Source organism: Takifugu rubripes, chromosome 22 (assembly GCF_901000725.2).
Source record: "Takifugu rubripes chromosome 22, fTakRub1.2, whole genome shotgun sequence".
Lineage (NCBI taxonomy): Eukaryota > Metazoa > Chordata > Actinopteri > Tetraodontiformes > Tetraodontidae > Takifugu > Takifugu rubripes.
The window spans coordinates 6,699,976-6,719,495 of record NC_042306.1 but is presented as its reverse complement, the minus strand read 5'-3'; the positions used below and the strand labels follow the sequence as shown (position 1 = coordinate 6,719,495).

General features: G+C 41.1%; 1 protein-coding gene across 5 annotated transcripts; it reads right to left on the bottom strand.

Moving 5' to 3' along the window:
• Positions 1-37: 37 nt before the first annotated feature.
• LOC101079856 (casein kinase I) lies at positions 38-18,979 on the bottom strand. 5 transcript variants are annotated; one of them, XM_003975485.3, is made up of 12 exons: positions 18,832-18,979; positions 14,594-15,492; positions 14,438-14,507; positions 12,215-12,363; positions 11,894-12,128; positions 11,516-11,601; positions 11,339-11,423; positions 10,793-10,941; positions 9,711-9,791; positions 1,206-1,312; positions 679-759; positions 38-607 (listed from the first exon to the last, which is right to left on the bottom strand). In XM_003975485.3, the coding sequence occupies exons 2-11, from the start codon at positions 14,837-14,839 to the stop codon at positions 705-707; spliced, it is 1,263 nt and encodes a 420-aa protein (XP_003975534.1). In that variant the 5' UTR covers positions 14,840-15,492; positions 18,832-18,979; the 3' UTR covers positions 38-607; positions 679-704. The 5 variants fall into 5 exon arrangements, with proteins under 5 accessions (XP_003975534.1, XP_011614623.1, XP_011614622.1 ...); XM_011616321.2 differs by having other exon boundaries at positions 38-759; positions 14,594-14,945; positions 15,331-15,492; XM_011616320.2 differs by having other exon boundaries at positions 38-759.
• Between the last annotated feature and the right edge of the window lie 541 nt (positions 18,980-19,520).

Genomic DNA, 19,520 nt, shown 5'->3' with positions numbered 1-19,520 from the left:
AACTCAGAACTGTGAAAGAAAAAGCTTCAAACCAAAGTTGTTTTAGTTATTTAAAACAAAAAAAGCATGGCTCTGACATAAACATATTTCAGATTTCCTGACACATGGTGGACGTGATTTTTGAGTCTGATCTATTGCAGTAAACAGACCAGGCTGCTTTTTTAATTGCAGGGGGAATTTAAAAAACAAAACACACACACACACATACATTGTGTGTGTGTGTATATATATTTATATATATATACACACATACACACACACACACACATATATGTATATATACACAATTGGTTATAAACACTGTGCCACAACTGCATCCTTGTGTCTTTGTGTCCATAAGTGTTCCTTATTGTGAACAAGAGAAAGTATGTCAGATTCCTATACTGGTCTTCTGTGAATGACTGGAAGAAAACAGACAGAAAATCTGCCAGTTGACCAAAAAAAATCAGTCATTGTTCCTCAGCAGTTTGATCCACATTAAGTCTCTGGTCCATAATTAAAGCACTACTCTATCCATTTCTATTGTCATTGCAGAGCAACTTTGTCATCACATTCTGCTGCCCAATTGTCCAGCCAATCCTGCTGACCAGAAGCAGACTACAGGACCCTGACAGCAGAGGAAGAGGTTAGATGGGATTAAAGAAGGGTCTTTAATATATGAAGAGGGAGTGTGGTTACACGGAGGGTTGGTTCTCTCTCTGTCCTCATTTGTGTCTCTGGATAGCTTTCCTTTTCCTCCTCTTGAAGAAACAGCAGCACCTACAACACAAGATGAGTCACGCTATTAGATCAAAACACCTAAATGTTATTGAATAATTTGCATCATCAGCTATCTCTAATTTTACTTAATATGCAAGTTTTTTCGAGGCTCCTTTTAAACTGGTCAAGCTAGATGATGTTACAACCAACATACTGTAGCATCCATGGTTTTTACATTCTCTTAATACTGAAAATGCTATCTGTTAAAGTGTGTGAGGAGAATTGAGTTCTCCTATGGTTCCTAGACAGTGAACAGCAGATTATAATGGGCTTTTATAATTTCTGCTGACATAAAGGAGAATACATTTATAAAAAAGTTCAATTGTTGCTCTTTATTTACATTCTCTACATTTTTAAAGTACAAGAGATTTGAATAAATAAAGCCAGGAAAAAATAATCATGTGCAATGTATTCCCTTGCAACCATCTTCCACCACTAAACCTTACTTGGAGTCATCAGCCACTTCCACCTCTACATTAGCTGTGATTGGTGCATTTGAGTGTCCTGCGGTCGGGTCGTCTGTATTTAGCTCACCATTGGTTGAGCTCACCACCTGCAAGAAAAACACAGAGCAAAAGGAGGAGAAATGAATTAGCCCTAATGACACAATTACAGATAAACTTTACTTTAAGTTCCATTCCAAAACATACTTTTAGCCTCTTTTGTTTGTCAACATTCTTTATTTTTCAGTGCAGCAACATTTGCAACTCTGGTTCATGATGTGTGTGGTGCCTTGTTTATTCTACTTTTCTGGTATATATATAATTGCAATGTTGATTGAAAGTACCCCTGAAACAGTGAAAATCCTTCGTATTTTTTACCAAGACTTTCTTATTCTGTTATCACCAGTTTTATACACAAAATGTCAGATTTATGTTTATCAACTGTATGTGCTTATAAAGAAAATGTGTTTTAGTAGCCCCATAACTAGGACAGAATTGGGTGACACACATAAGTGCCCAGGAAAGCAGGTCAAAGAAATGAGATACCCTTGGGAAAACGATTTTGGCCAGCACTTACTAAACAAGAGGGGAAACTGAGCAAACCCAAGAAGTTCCACACAGAGAGGATAGGCCACTAAGAGGATAGGAGATGTCTGAGTACATGAAGAAGAGTCATTTGGGAAGGCTGTATCATTACCTCTAAAGATTACCACGAAGGGAAAGGCTTCTTGACCGAAAACAATCCATATTATCCACACACCCATTATTTCTCAACAAACCAACTAAATCTCCAAACCAACAGAATCTTCTGCCATCAGTCAGAGAGTTAAAGCTGGTTCCATTCCAGCAAACCTGTTTTTATTTACTATGGTGAATTATCAACTGTGAGAGTTGATACAGACACATGTGTGTCTTTCAAATGTATGTCAATCAAGGTGTAGAAACATTTAAAAGATGTTTAAGAGAAATTGAATGTCCCAAGGTCATGCTATGGATAATTTAGCCATTACAATTTTTTAGTTGTTCGTCCTGAACAAATTTTAAAAAAGATTCCTGAAGGTTGGGCTGTATAAAAATAATCTTTTTTGTGATATATTTCCAGATCCGCTTTTCTGAACAATAAGTAGTAATCACTGTGTCAAGATGCAAAAGATAGAACCTCAAAAAGTTGAAAACGCACTTTGGCAATGGTGGTGAAGAAACACTCCCCTTTAGGCATTTAAGTGAACACAGTAAACTCTGACTCTTCTGTAATGTGAAACTGATTTTTATCTCGTTATAATTCAAACATTACTAATTTTTAACACATTAACTTATTTAATAAATTGAAAATAAGATTAAATGCCAGGGATTGTAGAAAAACAGAGATTAAAAAATGAACCTTTTTTTGAGGTTGTTTGAATGCCAGTACTGATGTGACAGTATTAGTAGTTCCCTTTCAGTCGATTCACTCAGTACAACACATTTGTATGGGATATCACGCCCTTGCGTGGGCTACTGAAGAAACCTCTATTCACGCCTTTGAAGGCAAATGAACTGTGGTGATGTATGTGAGGTCTGCCCGCACATATAAATTCCCATCGCCTCGTCATTTTTCAGTTCTTACGCTCTTCACCTCACTAAGAACACCTCCATGAGTCAGGCTAACTGGGTGCTGCTGATTAGCTTTGTCTTAATTAAGGCTACAACCAACTCGACTTTAGCTGAACTGCCCCTGTTGGTGTTAGCCACCTGCTACCCGCAGAGCGCTAATTTCGACTGTGTCTTGGTGTAAAGTTCCATCTCGCTATGAGTTCGGAACCTAAACAGAAAGAAGTCTTCAGTTCGCCCTGTCCTCAGGGATGCGGCTTCTCCCTGCATGAAAAGGATCTCCACGAAACCTGTCCCGTCTGCCTGGGGATTGTCTAAGCCAGGAGTCGTCTGCTCCATGATCCAACCCTTGTGAGACGAGTTAAATTCATGGAGAATGTACTTGATAAGGCAAACGTGGCTCAGCAGGATCCACTTCTTTCCATGTCGAAGGAACTAGCTCCGTCTATGTCCAACGATGAGGAGCCTCTGGTCAGAGACATTGTAGAAAGCTGGACAGACCACATGGAGTTCGCTGACGGGTTACCTGAATACGGACCAGGCACCTCTGACTGTGCTAACCAGCCTTCACAGGGGCTGGACATCTGTCATGACAGCGATGACCTGCTAGACATCGGCCTGGACATACATGGCTTATCGGAGGATGAGCAGGAAGAATTGTCGTCAGATCACTCCAAGTTGACACATCCTTCCTCTTGCTGTGCCGTTGCACAGCTAAAAGCTATCCGTCAAGTGGCCCTCTCCTTTGCCTGCTCAAAAACTTTGTCACGGAACAAACTTCAATGTGGCACAAACCATTGTCTACCCAAGCTATGGACAATTTTGGAATTGGACGGAGGGAGGAAACCGGTCTGGTCAATATTCCACCCATTGAAGCTTGTACTTGGCCCCGTCCCATACTCACAGTGTCATTGGCTCTGCCACACTCCCATCAAAGCACTGCCGGTTCTCCCCCTCACACTTAGAGAAAATTTACCAGTCGCAAGGAAGCACAGTTCGTGCTTTGAGCTCCGTCACTATGTTCTAGACCAGCGGTCACCAACCTTTTCAAAGCTGAGGGCTACCTTAAGATTCCCAAATGGCTTGAGGGCTACCAGCTCAAAACATATGTAGTGAGAGTAAAAAGTATTTGATCCCTTGCTGATTTTGTTGATTTGTCCACTAATAAAGACATGATCATTCTATACTTTTAATGGTAGATGTATTCTAACATGGAGAGACAGAATATCAAAAAGAAAATCAAGAAAATAACTTTAAAGAATTTATTTAAATTTATTTGTTTTTCATTGAGGGAAATAAGTATTTGATCCCCTAGTATGCATTAGGAGTTCTGGCTTTCACAGATCAGTTAGACGCTCCCAAACAACTTGTTACCTGAATTGAAGACACCAGGTCTAACTATTCACCTGTATGTAAGACAACTGTTCACAGAATCAGACAATCAGACAGATTCCAAACTCTCCACCATGGGTAAGACCAAAGAACTCTCTCAGGACCTCAGAGACAGGATTGTTGACCTGCATAAATCGGGAATGGGCTACAAAAACATTAGCAAATTGCTGGGTATTAAAGTAACAACTATTGGTGCAATTGCGAGAATATTTAAGAAGTATAACATGACCATCAATAGACCTCGGTCTGGTGCTCCACAGAAGATTTCACCTCGTGGGGTGGCAATGATCATGAGAACAGTGAGAAATCGGCCTGCAACCACACAGCAGGAGTTAGTGAATGACCTCCAGTCAGCTGGGACCAAAGTCACCAGGAAAACAATTGGCAACACTTTGCGCCGCAATGGATTAAAATCCTGCAGTGCCCGAAAGGTACCCCTGCTTAAGAAGGCACATGTGGAGGCTCGCCTAAAGTATACCAATGATCACCTCAAAGATGCACAAAGTGATTGGGAGAAGGTTCTGTGGTCAGACGAGACCAAAATTGAACTATTTGGCCTAAACTCTACTCGTCATGTGTGGAGGAAGAAAAATGCTGCCTATGATCCCAGGAACACTGTGCCCACCGTCAAGCATGGAGGTGGAAACATTATGTTTTGGGGGTGTTTCTCTGCCAAGGGCACAGGGCTACTTCACCGCATCACTGGGAAGATGGACGGAGCCATGTACCATGCAGTGCTGAGGGACAACCTCCTCCCCTCTGCTAGGAAGCTGAAAATGGGCCGTGGCTGGGTCTTCCAACATGACAACGACCCAAAGCATACAGCAAAGGTGACAAAGGAGTGGCTCAAGAAGAACCATATTAAGGTCATGGAGTGGCCCAGCCAGTCTCCGGACCTCAATCCAATTGAAAATCTATGGAGAGAGCTGAAGGTCCGAGTTGCCAAGTGACAGCCCACCAACCTTAATGATTTAGAGAGGATCTGCAAAGAAGAGTGGGCCAAGATTCCCCCTGATATGTGTGCTAACCTTGTGGTTAACTACAACAAACGTTTGACCGCTGTGCTTGCAAACAATGACTTTGCCACCAAATATTAAGTGCTTTTGGATAGAGGGATCAAATACTTATTACCCTCAATGAAAAACAAATAAATTAAAATAAATTCTTTAAAGTTATTTTCTGGATTTTCTTTTTGACATTCTGTCTCTCCATGTTAGAATACATCTACCATTAAAATTATAGAATGATCATGTCTTTATTAGTGGACAAACCAACAAAATCAGCAAGGGATCAAATACTTTTTACTCTCACTGTATAAACAAATCAAGAAATCAAAAGCATACAATATTCACACAAAAAAACAATAATCATAACTTTAGGACAAGTACTTGTAAATGAATGTATTTATGTTTCATTGTCAAAGTGACATTTATTTTTTGCAAATGAACATTCAACAATTCAACAAAAAACAGAACTCAAATTGTTTCTCCCAATAAATGAGATTGAGCGGTATAATCAATGATGTATTAGCTAGCAAAAGCAGGAATAATTGTCATGCGCAGCCTTGCCTAAGGGCTCGCCTGGATTCAAACCGATAAACTTCCGCACCAAAGTCAGTGGCATAAACCACTGGCCTATCCAGCCTGACATATATTTTTAGAACAAGTCCAGCGAGCGACTGAGAAGGAGCCAACGGGCAACCAGGTGCCCGCAGGCATAGGGTTGGTGACACCTGTTCTAGACATACCAATCCATGTCTCTGGCAGAACTCGGAGAATATGCCTTCAGATAGTCCACTGGTTCCTCTGCTTAATAAAGTTAGGATCGCAACAGATCACGTCCTTCTTGTGTCCTGCTTACAGTGCTCTCCCTGGGGAGAGGGATGGCTTCCACGGTCGTGGCACAGAGGCACCTGTGGTTAGCCCTGTCTGACGTCCCAGAGATTGACTGGGAAATCCATCTGAACGAACCTGTATCGGGTGGTGGCTTGTTTAGTAAATCACTCCATGCCATCCAGACGAAGTATGAGCTGAGGAAGAAGCACACTGAAGCTCTCGGCATCATAATTCCCAGGTGTGATACCAAACCTAAACAGCCTGCTAACCTCTGCAGATCTGTGTTACTGTATCCTCCTAAAAGATCGGCACCAGCTGTGGGGTTGGAGCTTCAGCCAACCAAGAGTTTGTCTGGTGGACACCCACGGCACTCAGCCCCGAAACACCGCTGCCCCTCATATGTTGCCGCTGAAAAGGCCGCACTTTCATTTTGGTCAGAAAAGGAGCCTTGAGAGGTGCTCCGTTTTCCCCATACAGTCTCCCAAGAACAGCATTCTCAATCACACAAATGCCCCAATAAAGGTGCCCATTGTACCAAATGTGCAATTAAGTTCAATAAAGGTTAAATTATTTTCCCAAAAAATAGGAATCACGAACATCAGGGTGGACTGGCAATGCCGCTTCCCACCAGCACGCCAGGGGACGACAGTCCCTCGCCCACAGTACTGCAGGTCAGTCGGCGGGCCATTCACCTCCTTTGGTGGCACGCATGCACAGTCTCACCTTGGGTAGAGAGGACCGTTGCCACAGGCTACCGTGGAGCAATAGTTGTTGTTCCCATTTCGGACACGAACAGAGGCTGGTGCAGCCATTATTGCGTTGTTCCGAAGAAAGGGGGCGGACTCTGTCCTATTCTCGATCGAGTGCTAAACAGATTCCTACAAACTTACAGATTCAAGATGTTAACACTCAGACAGCTGCTGAGTGCTATAAGTCCAGGAGACTGGTTCACAACAATCGATCAACGCTTACTTTCACACAGCAATACACCCAGACCACAGGCAGTTTCTGAGGTTCGCGTTTGAAGGCACAGCCTACGAATACTTTGGTTCTGGCTTTCGGTCTGTCGCTTGTTTCCCACACCTTCACCAAATGTGTTCGGTGTTCGCATATTAGCCTTTCCGGACCATTGGGCTTTAGTTGCGAGCTCCAAGGAGCAGGCAGCTGCGCAGCTGATGCAAACGCTGAAGCACATCCGAGCAATGGGGTTTGAAGTAAATCTTCAAAAAGTTCAATGATCCCCAGTCAACAGATTTCCTTCCTCAGGTTGGAAATATGTTACGTCTTAGGTTGGACACATCTGTCAGAGCACCAGGTGGCAGTGTTTCACCGCTGTCTCTCTCATTTTCAGTTGGGACGTACACTACGTTTCTCAACGATTTTACAGCATGATGGCATCAATGATCACAGTGATACCACCCAGGCTGTTAAAGATGCGAGCTTTTCAACACTATCTCACTGGCTTGTGCCACGTCACCTCCAAATGAAACTGGCGATAACGCCGTCCTGTATGATGATTCTCTTCTCCTGGAGGAAACCTAGGCTGTTATACCTAGGACCCAGCATCGTAGGGGTGTTTTTTCGTAAAGTGGTGTCCACAGATGCATCCCTGACAGAGTGTGTGTGTGTGGGGGGGGGGCACTGTGCGATGGAGAAGCAGTGAGAGGGTTGTGGACTGCGGTGCAATGCAGGATCCACATTTGGAACTGTTGGCAACCTTTTTGGTTCTGAAACATTTCCTTCGTGTTCTGACAGGCTATAATGTTCTGATCAGGACAGACAATACGACAGTGGTTTCTTACAAAAACAGGCAAGGAGGGACTCGTGAACCACGAGGGACTCGTGAATCCCCTCTTGAACCAGTCTCCCTCTCTGTTGCTGTGGTGCAATACTCGGTTCCTGTCTGTCAGAGCTACACATGTTCTGGGTCACTTGAACCTGGGACCAGACCTTCTCTCTAGAGGCAGTCCTCTAGTGAAAGAATGGAGGCTCCACCCATCTGTGGTGGCACAGATATGGAGCTGTTTTGGCATTGTAGAGGTGGATCTGTTTGCCTCCAGTACAAACACCCACTGCCCCCTGTCCTTTTCCATGACGGACTGCAGCCCACTCGTGGGGATGTATGTGGTAGCGCACGTATGGCGCCACACTCTGCTGGAGAGAGTATGCCAACAGGGGCTCTCCCTGATCCTGGTGGCCCCTTGCTGGCTGGCAAAATTGTGGTATGCGGAGAGAATCAGTTTGCTGGCATCCAGGCCCTGGCAACTTCCTCTCCGCAGGGACTTCTCTTCCCAGGCAGGGGGGAAGATTCTTCATCCACGACCGGGACTGTGGCGGCTGCATGCCTACCTGTTGAAAGGTCCCACTTGTTAGCTACTGGTTTATCCCCTAATGTGGTGGCAACGATTGAGTCCAAGGGCATCATCTACTAGAGGCCTTTATGCCTACAAATGGCAGGCATTTGAGAAGTCTGGCCAGGACCAAAATATTCTGTTCCATTAGTGTTCCATTGTGGATGTGTTAACATTCCTTCAGGAACTATTGGATATGGGTCTTTCCTTTTCTACAATTAAGTTCTATTTGGCAGCAATTTCTGCCTGTCATGTCGGGTTTAATGGGGTCACGCCAGGTGCTCACCCTCTGACCATGCGATTCTTAAAGGGAGTCCACTGGTTAAGACCTGTAATTAAGCCCAGCGTTCCCTCATGGGATTTGCCATTGGTGCTAGAGGCTCTTTGTGGTTCCCCTTTTGAGCCTATTGAGTCTGTTGATATGAAGTTTCTTTCTCTTATAACTGCACTTCTTCTTGATCTGACTTCTGCGAAGCAAGTGGGCGATCTTCATGCTTTGTCCATTCATCCCTTATGTACCCAGTTCACTCCGAATGATTTTACGGTTACACTGCGTCCAAATGCAGCTTATCTACCTAGTTTTCGCAACGTCTAATAATTCTATGGTGTTTGAACTTTTGAGTTTCTCTCCTCCTCCGTTTGCTTGTGAAGAGCCCAGGAGGTTGCACTCCTTATGCACTGTGTGTGCATTACAAGGGCAAACCACTGTCCACACAGAGGCTTTCCCGCTGGATTGTGCAGGTTATCTACCTGGTGTACAACAGCAAGGGTCTTCCTTTGCCCCCGGTGTAAGAGCTCATTCAACCAGAGGCATGGTGACCTCATGAGCTTTGTGAGTGACATCTGCTCTGCGGCCAGTTGGTCACTTTTGTACAGTTTTATAATTTCGACGTGACAACCCGTTGGCTCACTCTGTCCTCTCTGCTGGGTCAAGGATACACTAGCGTGTTAAGGTTTTGACTTTGGTTTGGTAGCTACTCTGTCCCATACAAATGTGTCATACCGAGTGAATGAACTGAAAGGGAACAAAATGTTATGGCTCTAACTACTGTTCCCTGAAGGAGAGGAACGAGCTACAACACTAGGTTGCCCCGCCATGAAACTGGGCTCAGTGAAGAGCGGCTATCAAACTGAAAAATGACCGTGGCGATGGGAATTTATATGTGTGGGCGGACCTCACATACATCACCACGGGTCATTTGCCTTAAAAGGGATGAATAGAGGTTTCTTCAGCAGACCACACAAGAGCATGATATCCCATACAAATGTGTTGTACCTCGTTCCTCTCTTTCAAGGAACAGAAGTTAGAGCCATAACATTTCATTTTATGCAGTTTGTACCTGATTTTTGGTCTGAGGGGGTTTCTCTCTGTTGCTTGTCTGAAGTGGAGTCTCAATGGCCATTGGACCAATAGGAGTGGGCTAAACACAGATGATGAAAGGCAGATCAATATGATTTAAGACTTTTGTAGCCACATTTAAATAACACTGCTGTGCAGCTGCGAACAACCCACTCTTTTCTTCTCAAAGACTAATTCCATCACACAAATGTCAACACAAAACTCTTGTTGCTTACAAATTTCTTTAACCAAATAAAGAACTGACGTTCAGTGGCCCTATTGGGATTTTTCCTTTTAGTAATCATTTTGGTTTTATTGATTATTAATAAGGCTGTGTCTACAGCCAAATTGGTACAAAGGTGCCAGATTACTAGGCATTCATATGTAACATTCTAATCCTCATATATGATACAAAGTTTTTAACAGAACTAAACAATTATTCAAAGCCAGGAGTGTCAGATTAAAGCTAGAGGTTCAAGAGATTCCATAAATGCCAAATTAAATAATTAAATATATTTCAGCCATAGAGGCAAAACGATGAGCTTCAGAATGAAGATAATTACAGACCCAACTGGAGCAATAATTTCTTTGTAAGAACTGAAGTGACAAAACCTGAAGTTGCCAGGTGGGATGACCAGGTCTTATCAACATTATTACTACCGTTGTATTTTATAATCAACCCTATTTGTGTTTATCTAACAGGTGATGTATAACATTTGACTTTTGCAAAGCTTGTTCCAAAAGTGAACAGGTTGATAGAGGCAAACTAAATATTAATGTTGTAATTGCAACTGTTAGTAATTACCATTATAGGTAAATTAACATGTATAATACCAAAATGAAGGTAATGCAAAGTTTTTATATCCTGTTTCTGGAAACCTAAAAATAACTGATTTTGTACAGTGTGATGGATGGTGATGGCGATGTGCTGACAAGATGATGTGAAAAGATTTCTATGAGTTACACTAGCACCCTTTTATTGGTACAATTTAGGATTTATGGTCATTTCTCTGATTAGGATCATGGAGAAAATAATTAATCAACAGACAGTTATAAGACACAAAATGGACATTTCACACTAACCAGTGGCTTCCCTGTCCAGTCGTACTGGTAGTCAAAGATGTATCCATTTTTGTCAAACAGGTCTGTGAAGAGCTTCCTCAGATAGTCGTAATCAGGTTTCTCAAAGAAATCAAGCCGTCGCACGTAACGCAAGTATGTGGCCATCTCTTCTGTCCCAAACACAGAAACACACGAGACATGAAGACACACGGTGTTGAACATATGCTAGGCTCAACATACAATGGATCTGTAAACATGGCAGTTTTTAGATAAATCATACCCTTTACTATATTTTTAATTGAAATCATTATAAACATAGGGTCAGTTTACATGATCAATGGTTTTACTAATTAATATAGATTTTAAGGATAAAAATCCCAATTGTCTTAACTAACTAGAAAACACCAGCAAATAACAGCTGATTTAAAAGATTTTGTTTTGAATTGATTTATGAATGAACGCTATCTTGTTGAACGTTAAACATAAGAAATAATCTATGTGGATTTATTTAAAGGATAAATCTTGGTTTCATTTCATTAACATTTGCAGAAACGTGTATTTACATACCTGGGAAGTTTTCACACAGGACCTCGATGGGCGTGTCCCTCTTTGTGTCTCCAATCTTCTGATAGCGCTCTTTCAGTGTGTCAGCCTAATGATGACAAAGAAAAGGGTGAGTTTATTTATAACAACTCCATGCTCAAAAGTCCAACACACTGGGCTGTTTATTTCATGTGTTCAAACCTTAAGTCCTTGCCAGGGTAAGCTACCTCGCAGAAAGTACATGAACATGTGTCCAAGAGCCTCCAGGTCATCACGACGGCTTTGTTCTAAACCCCCCCCCCCCCCCCAAAAAAAACAACACAATAAAACAAACATCACAATAATGACCAATTATTATAAGGACCGATTGCTAACAGCTGGCCAGCTATCAAATTCATCAAGTTGTCCGCAAAATAAACTGTGGCATCTACTTTCACCTTTAATCAAAGGATTATGACAAAGAATAACAACGAAGCACTGAAACTTTAATGCTAATGCAGAATACAAAAATAGATAAAATGCCACCTCCCCACAAATGCTGATGTGCCTTACACCCCCCACATAAACATTGATTTGCACCTTTTCCTAGGTGTGTATTGATGCTCATATATCTAGCAGTTCCAGTCAGGCTCTTGTGTTCTCTGTACGGGATGTGTTTCTTGGTCTCTGGATCAATGTACTCTTTTGCCAGGCCAAAGTCTATGATGTGAATGGTGTGTTGCCTTTTGGAGCCAGGTCGGCCCACCAGGAAGTTCTCAGGTTTCACGTCTCGATAGATCAGACTTCTTGTGTGAACAAACTCCATGCGAGTTATCTAAAGGATAGACAAATGCAGCAGGATGTATAACAATAAAGTCAGGTAAAAAGGTAAGTTAAAGGAAAATCATTCTTTGTACTTACCAGTTGTATGGCTATCATGAGTACAGTCTTCAGAGAGAATGTGCGGTCACACAGATCAAAGAGATCTTCTAAGCTGGGTCCCAGTAGCTCCAGAACCATAGCATTATATTTTCCACATGGTCCAAAGTAAAACACTTGGGGTACCCCATCTGGAATAATCCAAATCAGGATTGAGACACATTTATAATAACTATGCAATAATCTAAGCGTCAGCAACATGGCAAAACTGGAGACAAATTTTCAGCCAAGTTTACATTGACCAATTTATTCTGTTCTTTGAATATTATGAAACCTACAAGGCAAAACAAGTTAATACAGTGGAAACTGGAATTTATCCTCTTTCATCTACGTGAACAGGTAAAAGACATTGGGCCAGATTCACGAAGCGTTCTTACGAACAAATTTGTTCTTAAGTGCCACTTACGAACAGTTGACGAAGATTGTGGCATTCACCAATTTCTTCTTATCCTGGATTTATTCGTAGGTAAGAACAAATCCTACGAACACTCAGGAGTACTCTTGCGCACATTTCAGTGCCGACATGTTGGTATGGTTGGGTTTTCTTCTCTTGTGCAGTTCAATAAAATTCAATATTACAATGATAATTCTGTCATATTTATTTATTTATTTCCTATTTTTGGTGATTTACGGAGAATTTTAAAATTACGTAAATGTGCCAATGACTTAACATTAATCAACCAAATTGGAAACCATGCCAAAACTGTCTTTTTATTTGATTTTATCTTGATTTATTTTATTAGGGGATCGAGGATATGCCCTGGCTCCCTGGTTGTTGACACCACTGACCAACCCTCAGACTCCACAGGAGTTTTATTCAATCAGATGCATGCGCGCAGTCGCTCCACCATTGAACGCACCATCGGCATGTTAAAGGGGCGCTGGATGTGTTTGGACACAGAGCCACAACCCCGTGAGGATGTGCGTCCTGACGCAATGATGGGGCCAGACTGCAGGCACGCGGTTCACGTTCGAGCGCGATTAATTGCCCGTTTGTGAATAAAATGCATTATTGTCACAATCCGAGCACAGCTTTTACACGTTTATTTTTTTTTTACATTCTTATTTTTTTACATTCTCGTTGATTTCTTTAAGCGTGTTGGCTATAGTCATCAGGGTTGAGGCAATTTTATCAAGCGTGTTAGCCATCCTTTCTTGATTGTGCAACACGGCGTCAGAAATCAGGCGTGGAGAGGCAAGCTTTGGGCATTTCGCTTTGGGCATTTGGCTGCTTTTTGCTCCGTCTACAGGGTCCTGCTGCAGTTCCTTTTATGGGCATTAGTGGGCGGTGACTTATGCTAATCGTATGTTAATTAGACTCACCTGGCACGCGCTTTCAACTTACGAACAGATGGCATTCATCAATCTAAGAACACAGCTGCGAACAATTCTGGGGCTTACGAACGCGTTGATGAATCCGACGTAGGGTTTTCTTAAAAAACTTCTTAAGGACAACTTAAGAAAGAATCTAAGAAGATTCGTAAGAACATATTGGTGAATCGGGCCCATTGATTCTACATTTATCTAGTTATGCTGAAAAGGTATAAATGTGTGCATTACATGTAAAATGAGCTAATCTTAAATTAAATGCTTTGTATGGACTCTACATGCTATTGCAGTCACAGGAGACAGGTGCAGCCAAGTGTTCTGTGCATCACTATTAGTGTGAAGTGGAGGAAATAAGTTCAACAATATTCGGGGACATAAAATTCAGCTGCTGTAGTCCTGCAGTGGAGCATGAACCTGCACATGCAGGTGATTTAACTAAAATCACCGGGAGTTGACCTACCTTTGACAAGATCTAAAATGTGTTTAAGATTATATCATTTTGTAAGCATGGTATTGTTCATTCATTGGCTTTGGTAGGATAAAAAGATGCAGTGTCAGTGCGTAGCAACAGAACAAACATGCAATACAAAATAAATTCTCTGCGTTTTGCAACATTTTAACTCTATGCTATTCTAAATCTGGTCCATTAGTGACTGGAATCTGTTTCTTGGCAGGGAGATGAGAGGTGTGATGGTGCTGGATGGTAATGTGCTAGATAGTTACACCTTATCTCAGTGCCATGTGAAACAACATAAACATAGGAGCACAGCGTTATCATTAAGACTTACTGTTACAATTCAGTGAGCTTCTCTGATTTATGATAGGTTTATGCTTTAAGTTTTTAAAGTAACACTCTGTGTCTGTGTACTGATTCACCTGAGCTTCCAAGCTGTTTATAGAAACGATATTCTAAGTGGAGCTGTGGCGCCCGTGACTTGATTGGCTCCTGCAAAACAAAAAGGAATTTTTTTTTTAACTTTGCTTTTGAATGTCCAAAGTTTTTCACAAAGCAAGGCTTGAAGGTTTTCTTACCAATTTAATAGCTACATATTCATTGGTGTACAGGTTCTTTCCTAGTCGCAGCTCTCCGAAGTTCCCACAGCCAATTTTCTTTCCAACTCGAAAGTTTGGTCCAACCATTAAAACCCCAGAGTTGGAACCTGAACCCCGACCAGTGTGTCCTGAACGACTGCCCGTCTTCCCAGACATCCTCTTTACATCCTCGATCTCGCTTTTTCCACCCCCTCCTCCTCCAACTCCCCGCTTGTCAAAGTCCATCAATTTGTGGTAGCCTGGCCTCTCCACGGTGACGCTGATTCCATACAATCAAAACAACTACCAAACAAACTGGCAAGCACCTTGACTGAAATCTCAATTAAACTGTCTGTAATGGAACATATGAAAAAGTATTAGAATGTATTAAAACCACAGCTGATTTGAGATGGATACCCGAATGAGAAATAACTGATCAGAGTAGCAGTAAAATCCTTAAAACCACTAATGGTTATTGGTAGGAAAAACAGAAGGCCACATAAAAGTGGAAAAAAAATGACAGGATGATTGGGTAACACTACAAACCAGACAATATCCCCTTTGTGGGGACCAGGATCACATCTGTCACCATATGCTAATCTGAAGTATAAAAGCTATGGTACCTTCTGTTTCAGTTTATAATTTCTATAAAAATGGGCTCAGAGGTCCCACCTTTTCACATTTGATATCAAGCCATCCCACAGTAAATACATTAATTTAATGAGGTATATCTTAGCTGTTTCGTGTAGTTCCCTGTTCCTGCAAGTGCTGGAATCTGCTCTTGTCCACTATTATGAGAAGGCAGTTTTGGCATCAGAAATAAACTTCAGAAGCAAGACTGGATAAAGATGGGACTCTGGGCTAGAAGGAGAAGTTGTACAGTCCTTTCAAAATGCTGCCTGAAATAAAAACATGATAGACAGAAACAGGAAAAAATTTAGTCTAATCTTCACATTAAAAGAGAAATGCTGGCAATGAGGAAATTTCATGGCAGTTCTTAAAACCAAAGGACAGAGGTGTGGGAGCGTGTATACATTTATGCTGAGGTGCATAAATCAAGTTGTTAGATGTCTGTGTAGAAATCATGTTGTTCTTCCCACATCCAAGATGGCAATTGCAAGATCGTTTTTTTTTCTAATACTTGGATCTCTTACAGAACACTACCTCAGACTGGAGCCCATGGACTTGAAATCCCATGCTGGGTCTCGACTGTAGCCACCTGTTTCTGCTTCGTGAGTTTTTCTGCCTTCAGTAAATAAAGTATTGCCTTCAGTAAATGAAACGCATTACTGAAATCAGAGGTGACATGTCAATTGGATATTATTCAAGGTAATCAGCTTAAAAAATTTGGGGGTTAATTTAGCAGTATGTATTTTACTATATATCTTTAATGGGAAGTGATCTTATTGGCTTTTTAGTATTTATTATTATATGTAGTACCTAAATAGGGACAGAATAGTCCGATAAAGTTTTGAAATCATGCTTCTTCTTCTTCTGCTTCATGCTCAACACAACTGACACCAACACCACTTTGCATCTGTTTCATTGTTCAAGTGACAAAGGCTGACACTGTAATAGGTGAATTCATAATTATTTGATATATATAATTTGAGAATAATATACCCATAAATATGTTGTCTCAACTTTCTGGGGTATCTGATCAAATGTACTATCAAGTTCAAATCAGGCTCTTGGCTGCCACTTAAGGACATTGGGCCAGATTCACGAAGCGTTCTTACGAACAAATTTGTTCTTAAGTCCCACTTACGAACGGTTTACGAAGATTGTGGCATTCACCAATTTCTTCTTATCCTGGATTTATTCGTAGGTAAGAACAAATCCTACGAACACTCAGGAGTACTCTTGCGCACATTTCAGTGCCGACATGTTGGCATGGTTGTGTTTTCTTTTGTGCAGTTCAATAAAATTCAATATTACAATGATAATTCTGTCATATTTATTTATTTATTTGTTTATTTCCTATTTTTGGTGATTTACGGAGAATTTTAAAATTACGTAAATGTGCCAATGACTTAACATTAATCAACCAAATTGGAAACCATGCCAAAACTGTCTTTTTATTTGATTTTATCTTGATTTATTTTATTAGGGGATCGAGGATATGCCCTGGCTCCCTGGTTGTTGACACCACTGACCAACCCTCAGACTCCACAGGAGTTTTATTCAATCAGATGCATGCGCGCAGTCGCTCCACCATTGAACGCACCATCGGCATGTTAAAGGGCCCCTGGATGTGTTTGGACACAGAGCCACAACCCCGTGAGGATGTGCGTCCTGACGCAATGATGGGGCCAGACTGCAGGCACGCGGTTCACGTTCGAGCGCGATTAATTGCCGGTTTGTGAATAAAATGCATTATTGTCACAATCCGAGCACAGCTTTTACACGTTTATTTTTTATACATTCTTCTTTTTTTTTACATTCTCGTTGATTTCTTTAAGCGTGTTGGCTATAGTCATCAGGGTTGAGGCAATTTTATCAAGCGTGTTAGCCATCCTTTCTTGATTGTTCAACACGGCGTCAGAAATCAGGCGTGGAGAGGCAAGCTTTGGGCATTTGGCTGCTTTTTGCTCTGTCTACAGGGTCCTGCTGCAGTTCCTTTTATGGGCATTAGTGGGCGGTGACTTATGCTAATCGTATGTTAATTAGACTCACCTGGCACGCGCTTTCAACTTACGAACAGATGGCATTCATCAATCTAAGAACACAGCTGCGAACAATTCTGGGGCTTACGAACGCGTTGATGAATCCGACGTAGGGTTTTCTTAAAAAACTTCTTAAGGACAACTTAAGAAAGAATCTAAGAAGATTCGTAAGAACATATTGGTGAATCTGGCCCATTGTCTCTAAGCCACTACTGTGTTATCTTGGCTGTGTACTTAGCATCTTGTTGCAAGGTGAACTGTCAGCTCCTTTAAAGATCCTGAGCTCTCAGGTTTTTCTGAAGTATGTTTTCTCTATTCAGCTTTCCACAATCCTGACCAGTCTCCCTGAAAACCAGCCTACAGCCTGATACTGATGCTGATTGTGCAGATCAAGAGGTCTTCGCAGACCAGTTTGACTGGCTTCATCGGGCCCATGTACTGTATCATAATATGTTCCTAAGAATAGTGACTCTATGTTAGTTAATATAAGTATTGAAATATTAAATATTTCATTTTTAATGAACATGCCTGCTCAAAATGGCAATAAGCTCATATATTTTGCAAACTAAGAATATAGGAGGGCAAGGATTATTAAAAAATATGTGAAGAACAATAACCACTAAATCACTCAAGTTGCATTTTAAAAAAAAGAGTCTGAAACCAATTTCATATTAATAACTAACTCCTATGCTGATGTAAATCTGGAAATAGCTTTCATCTTATGTTGTTACTATTATTGAGCAATACTCAAATACAGGCTATCAACACACTGAGGAATAGTTTAGCTTCGTAGTCAGTGTGTTCATTTCAATCACTGTTTGGTGCTGTCTTGGGAAAATGATCAGCACAAATTCAGCAAATTGATAGACATAATCATGCCTGTCTCACCTCTACAGATGGACTTAGCTACATCACTTATTATCCATATCTCAACAGCATTTTAAGTCCAAGGGATTATATAGAAGGAAAATCGATACTAATTTAATCAACTAAGCATACAAAGCTTTAAAATAGAAAATGCATGTCACCAAACGGCTTGCTTTTACCCCCATTAGAGCTAACATTTGCTGAACCGACTGCAGCAGACTTTGACAGTCAAGTATTGACGGTTCAAGCTCACAATACAAGCTTTATTTCTAGCCTAAATTAGCAAGTAACATTCTGTAATATGTTAAAGTACGATGTGAATGCATGTCTAACTTGTAAAGCAGGAAGTTGGGTTTACGCCACAGTAGTTTCTATGTGTTTGGCCTTAATGTTGACTGAGAATGCTAGCATTAAAGAAACGTGTTCGAAAAGAAAAAGTGAAGGAAGTGCAAAAAAGACAAGTAATTGAAGAGAACAATCAAAATTTATCTTATAACGTTGTTCCTGTGGCTTTGTTAAGTTACGTATTACGTTAAAATGGAACTCAATAGAAGGTTACATGCAAGGTTGGCTAAAATGCTACCTAGCATTGTACTAGCTAGTGTCGACTAACGCTAAATTTCTATATATTCACTAAGAAATTCTTAACCGTAGCTGACAAATTTGAGCTAGTTTTTGCGAAGTTAGAAAAATAATACTACTAACCGAAGTTTCTTTCAGTCTCAATTTGTCCAACTAGAAATAAACTACTTTCTTCATGTTTTTTCCGAGCTTATCTGCCCTTTCTGTGACTGTTTGGCTATCCAGCTGAGTAGCCTCGCCACTGATCTCTACACACTTTACGTAAGTAAGTGTACGCAGTGGGCAGTTAGCAGAGAACGTCGGCGTAAACAATTTCGGAAATACCGACAGCATTCTGTGAGAAAAATATTTTTAAAATTCAGCAGCGGGCTCTAGTTTCTGCTGGATGCTGCTGCTAGAATTCCTCTGGGATTCTATCCCTAGGTCTTGGCAGGTTTTTTTTAAACACACTTTACAAGATGTAACATTAAGTGACACAATACAATATTTCTATATTTCTGAAGGCTTTACTTCATATTAATAAAAAAATCGACTCTCAAGTTATGTAGAATGCTACTTGGATAAAAACAGAAACTTTGATAAATCTATTTAAATGTGTTCAGCCTACACGAAATATCAAGAAATAAAAGAAACAAAGGTGTATAGAAAAAGAATTGTATTTTACAGGAACATAAATGGCCTTGCTACAGACCTATAACATTTTGGCAGCACATTTCACACATCCAGTGAAGACAATAGCTATGCACACATTAACACAAAGAACAAAGAGCTCAGTGAGCCTGTGATTTTATGCAATTCATATGAACATGACA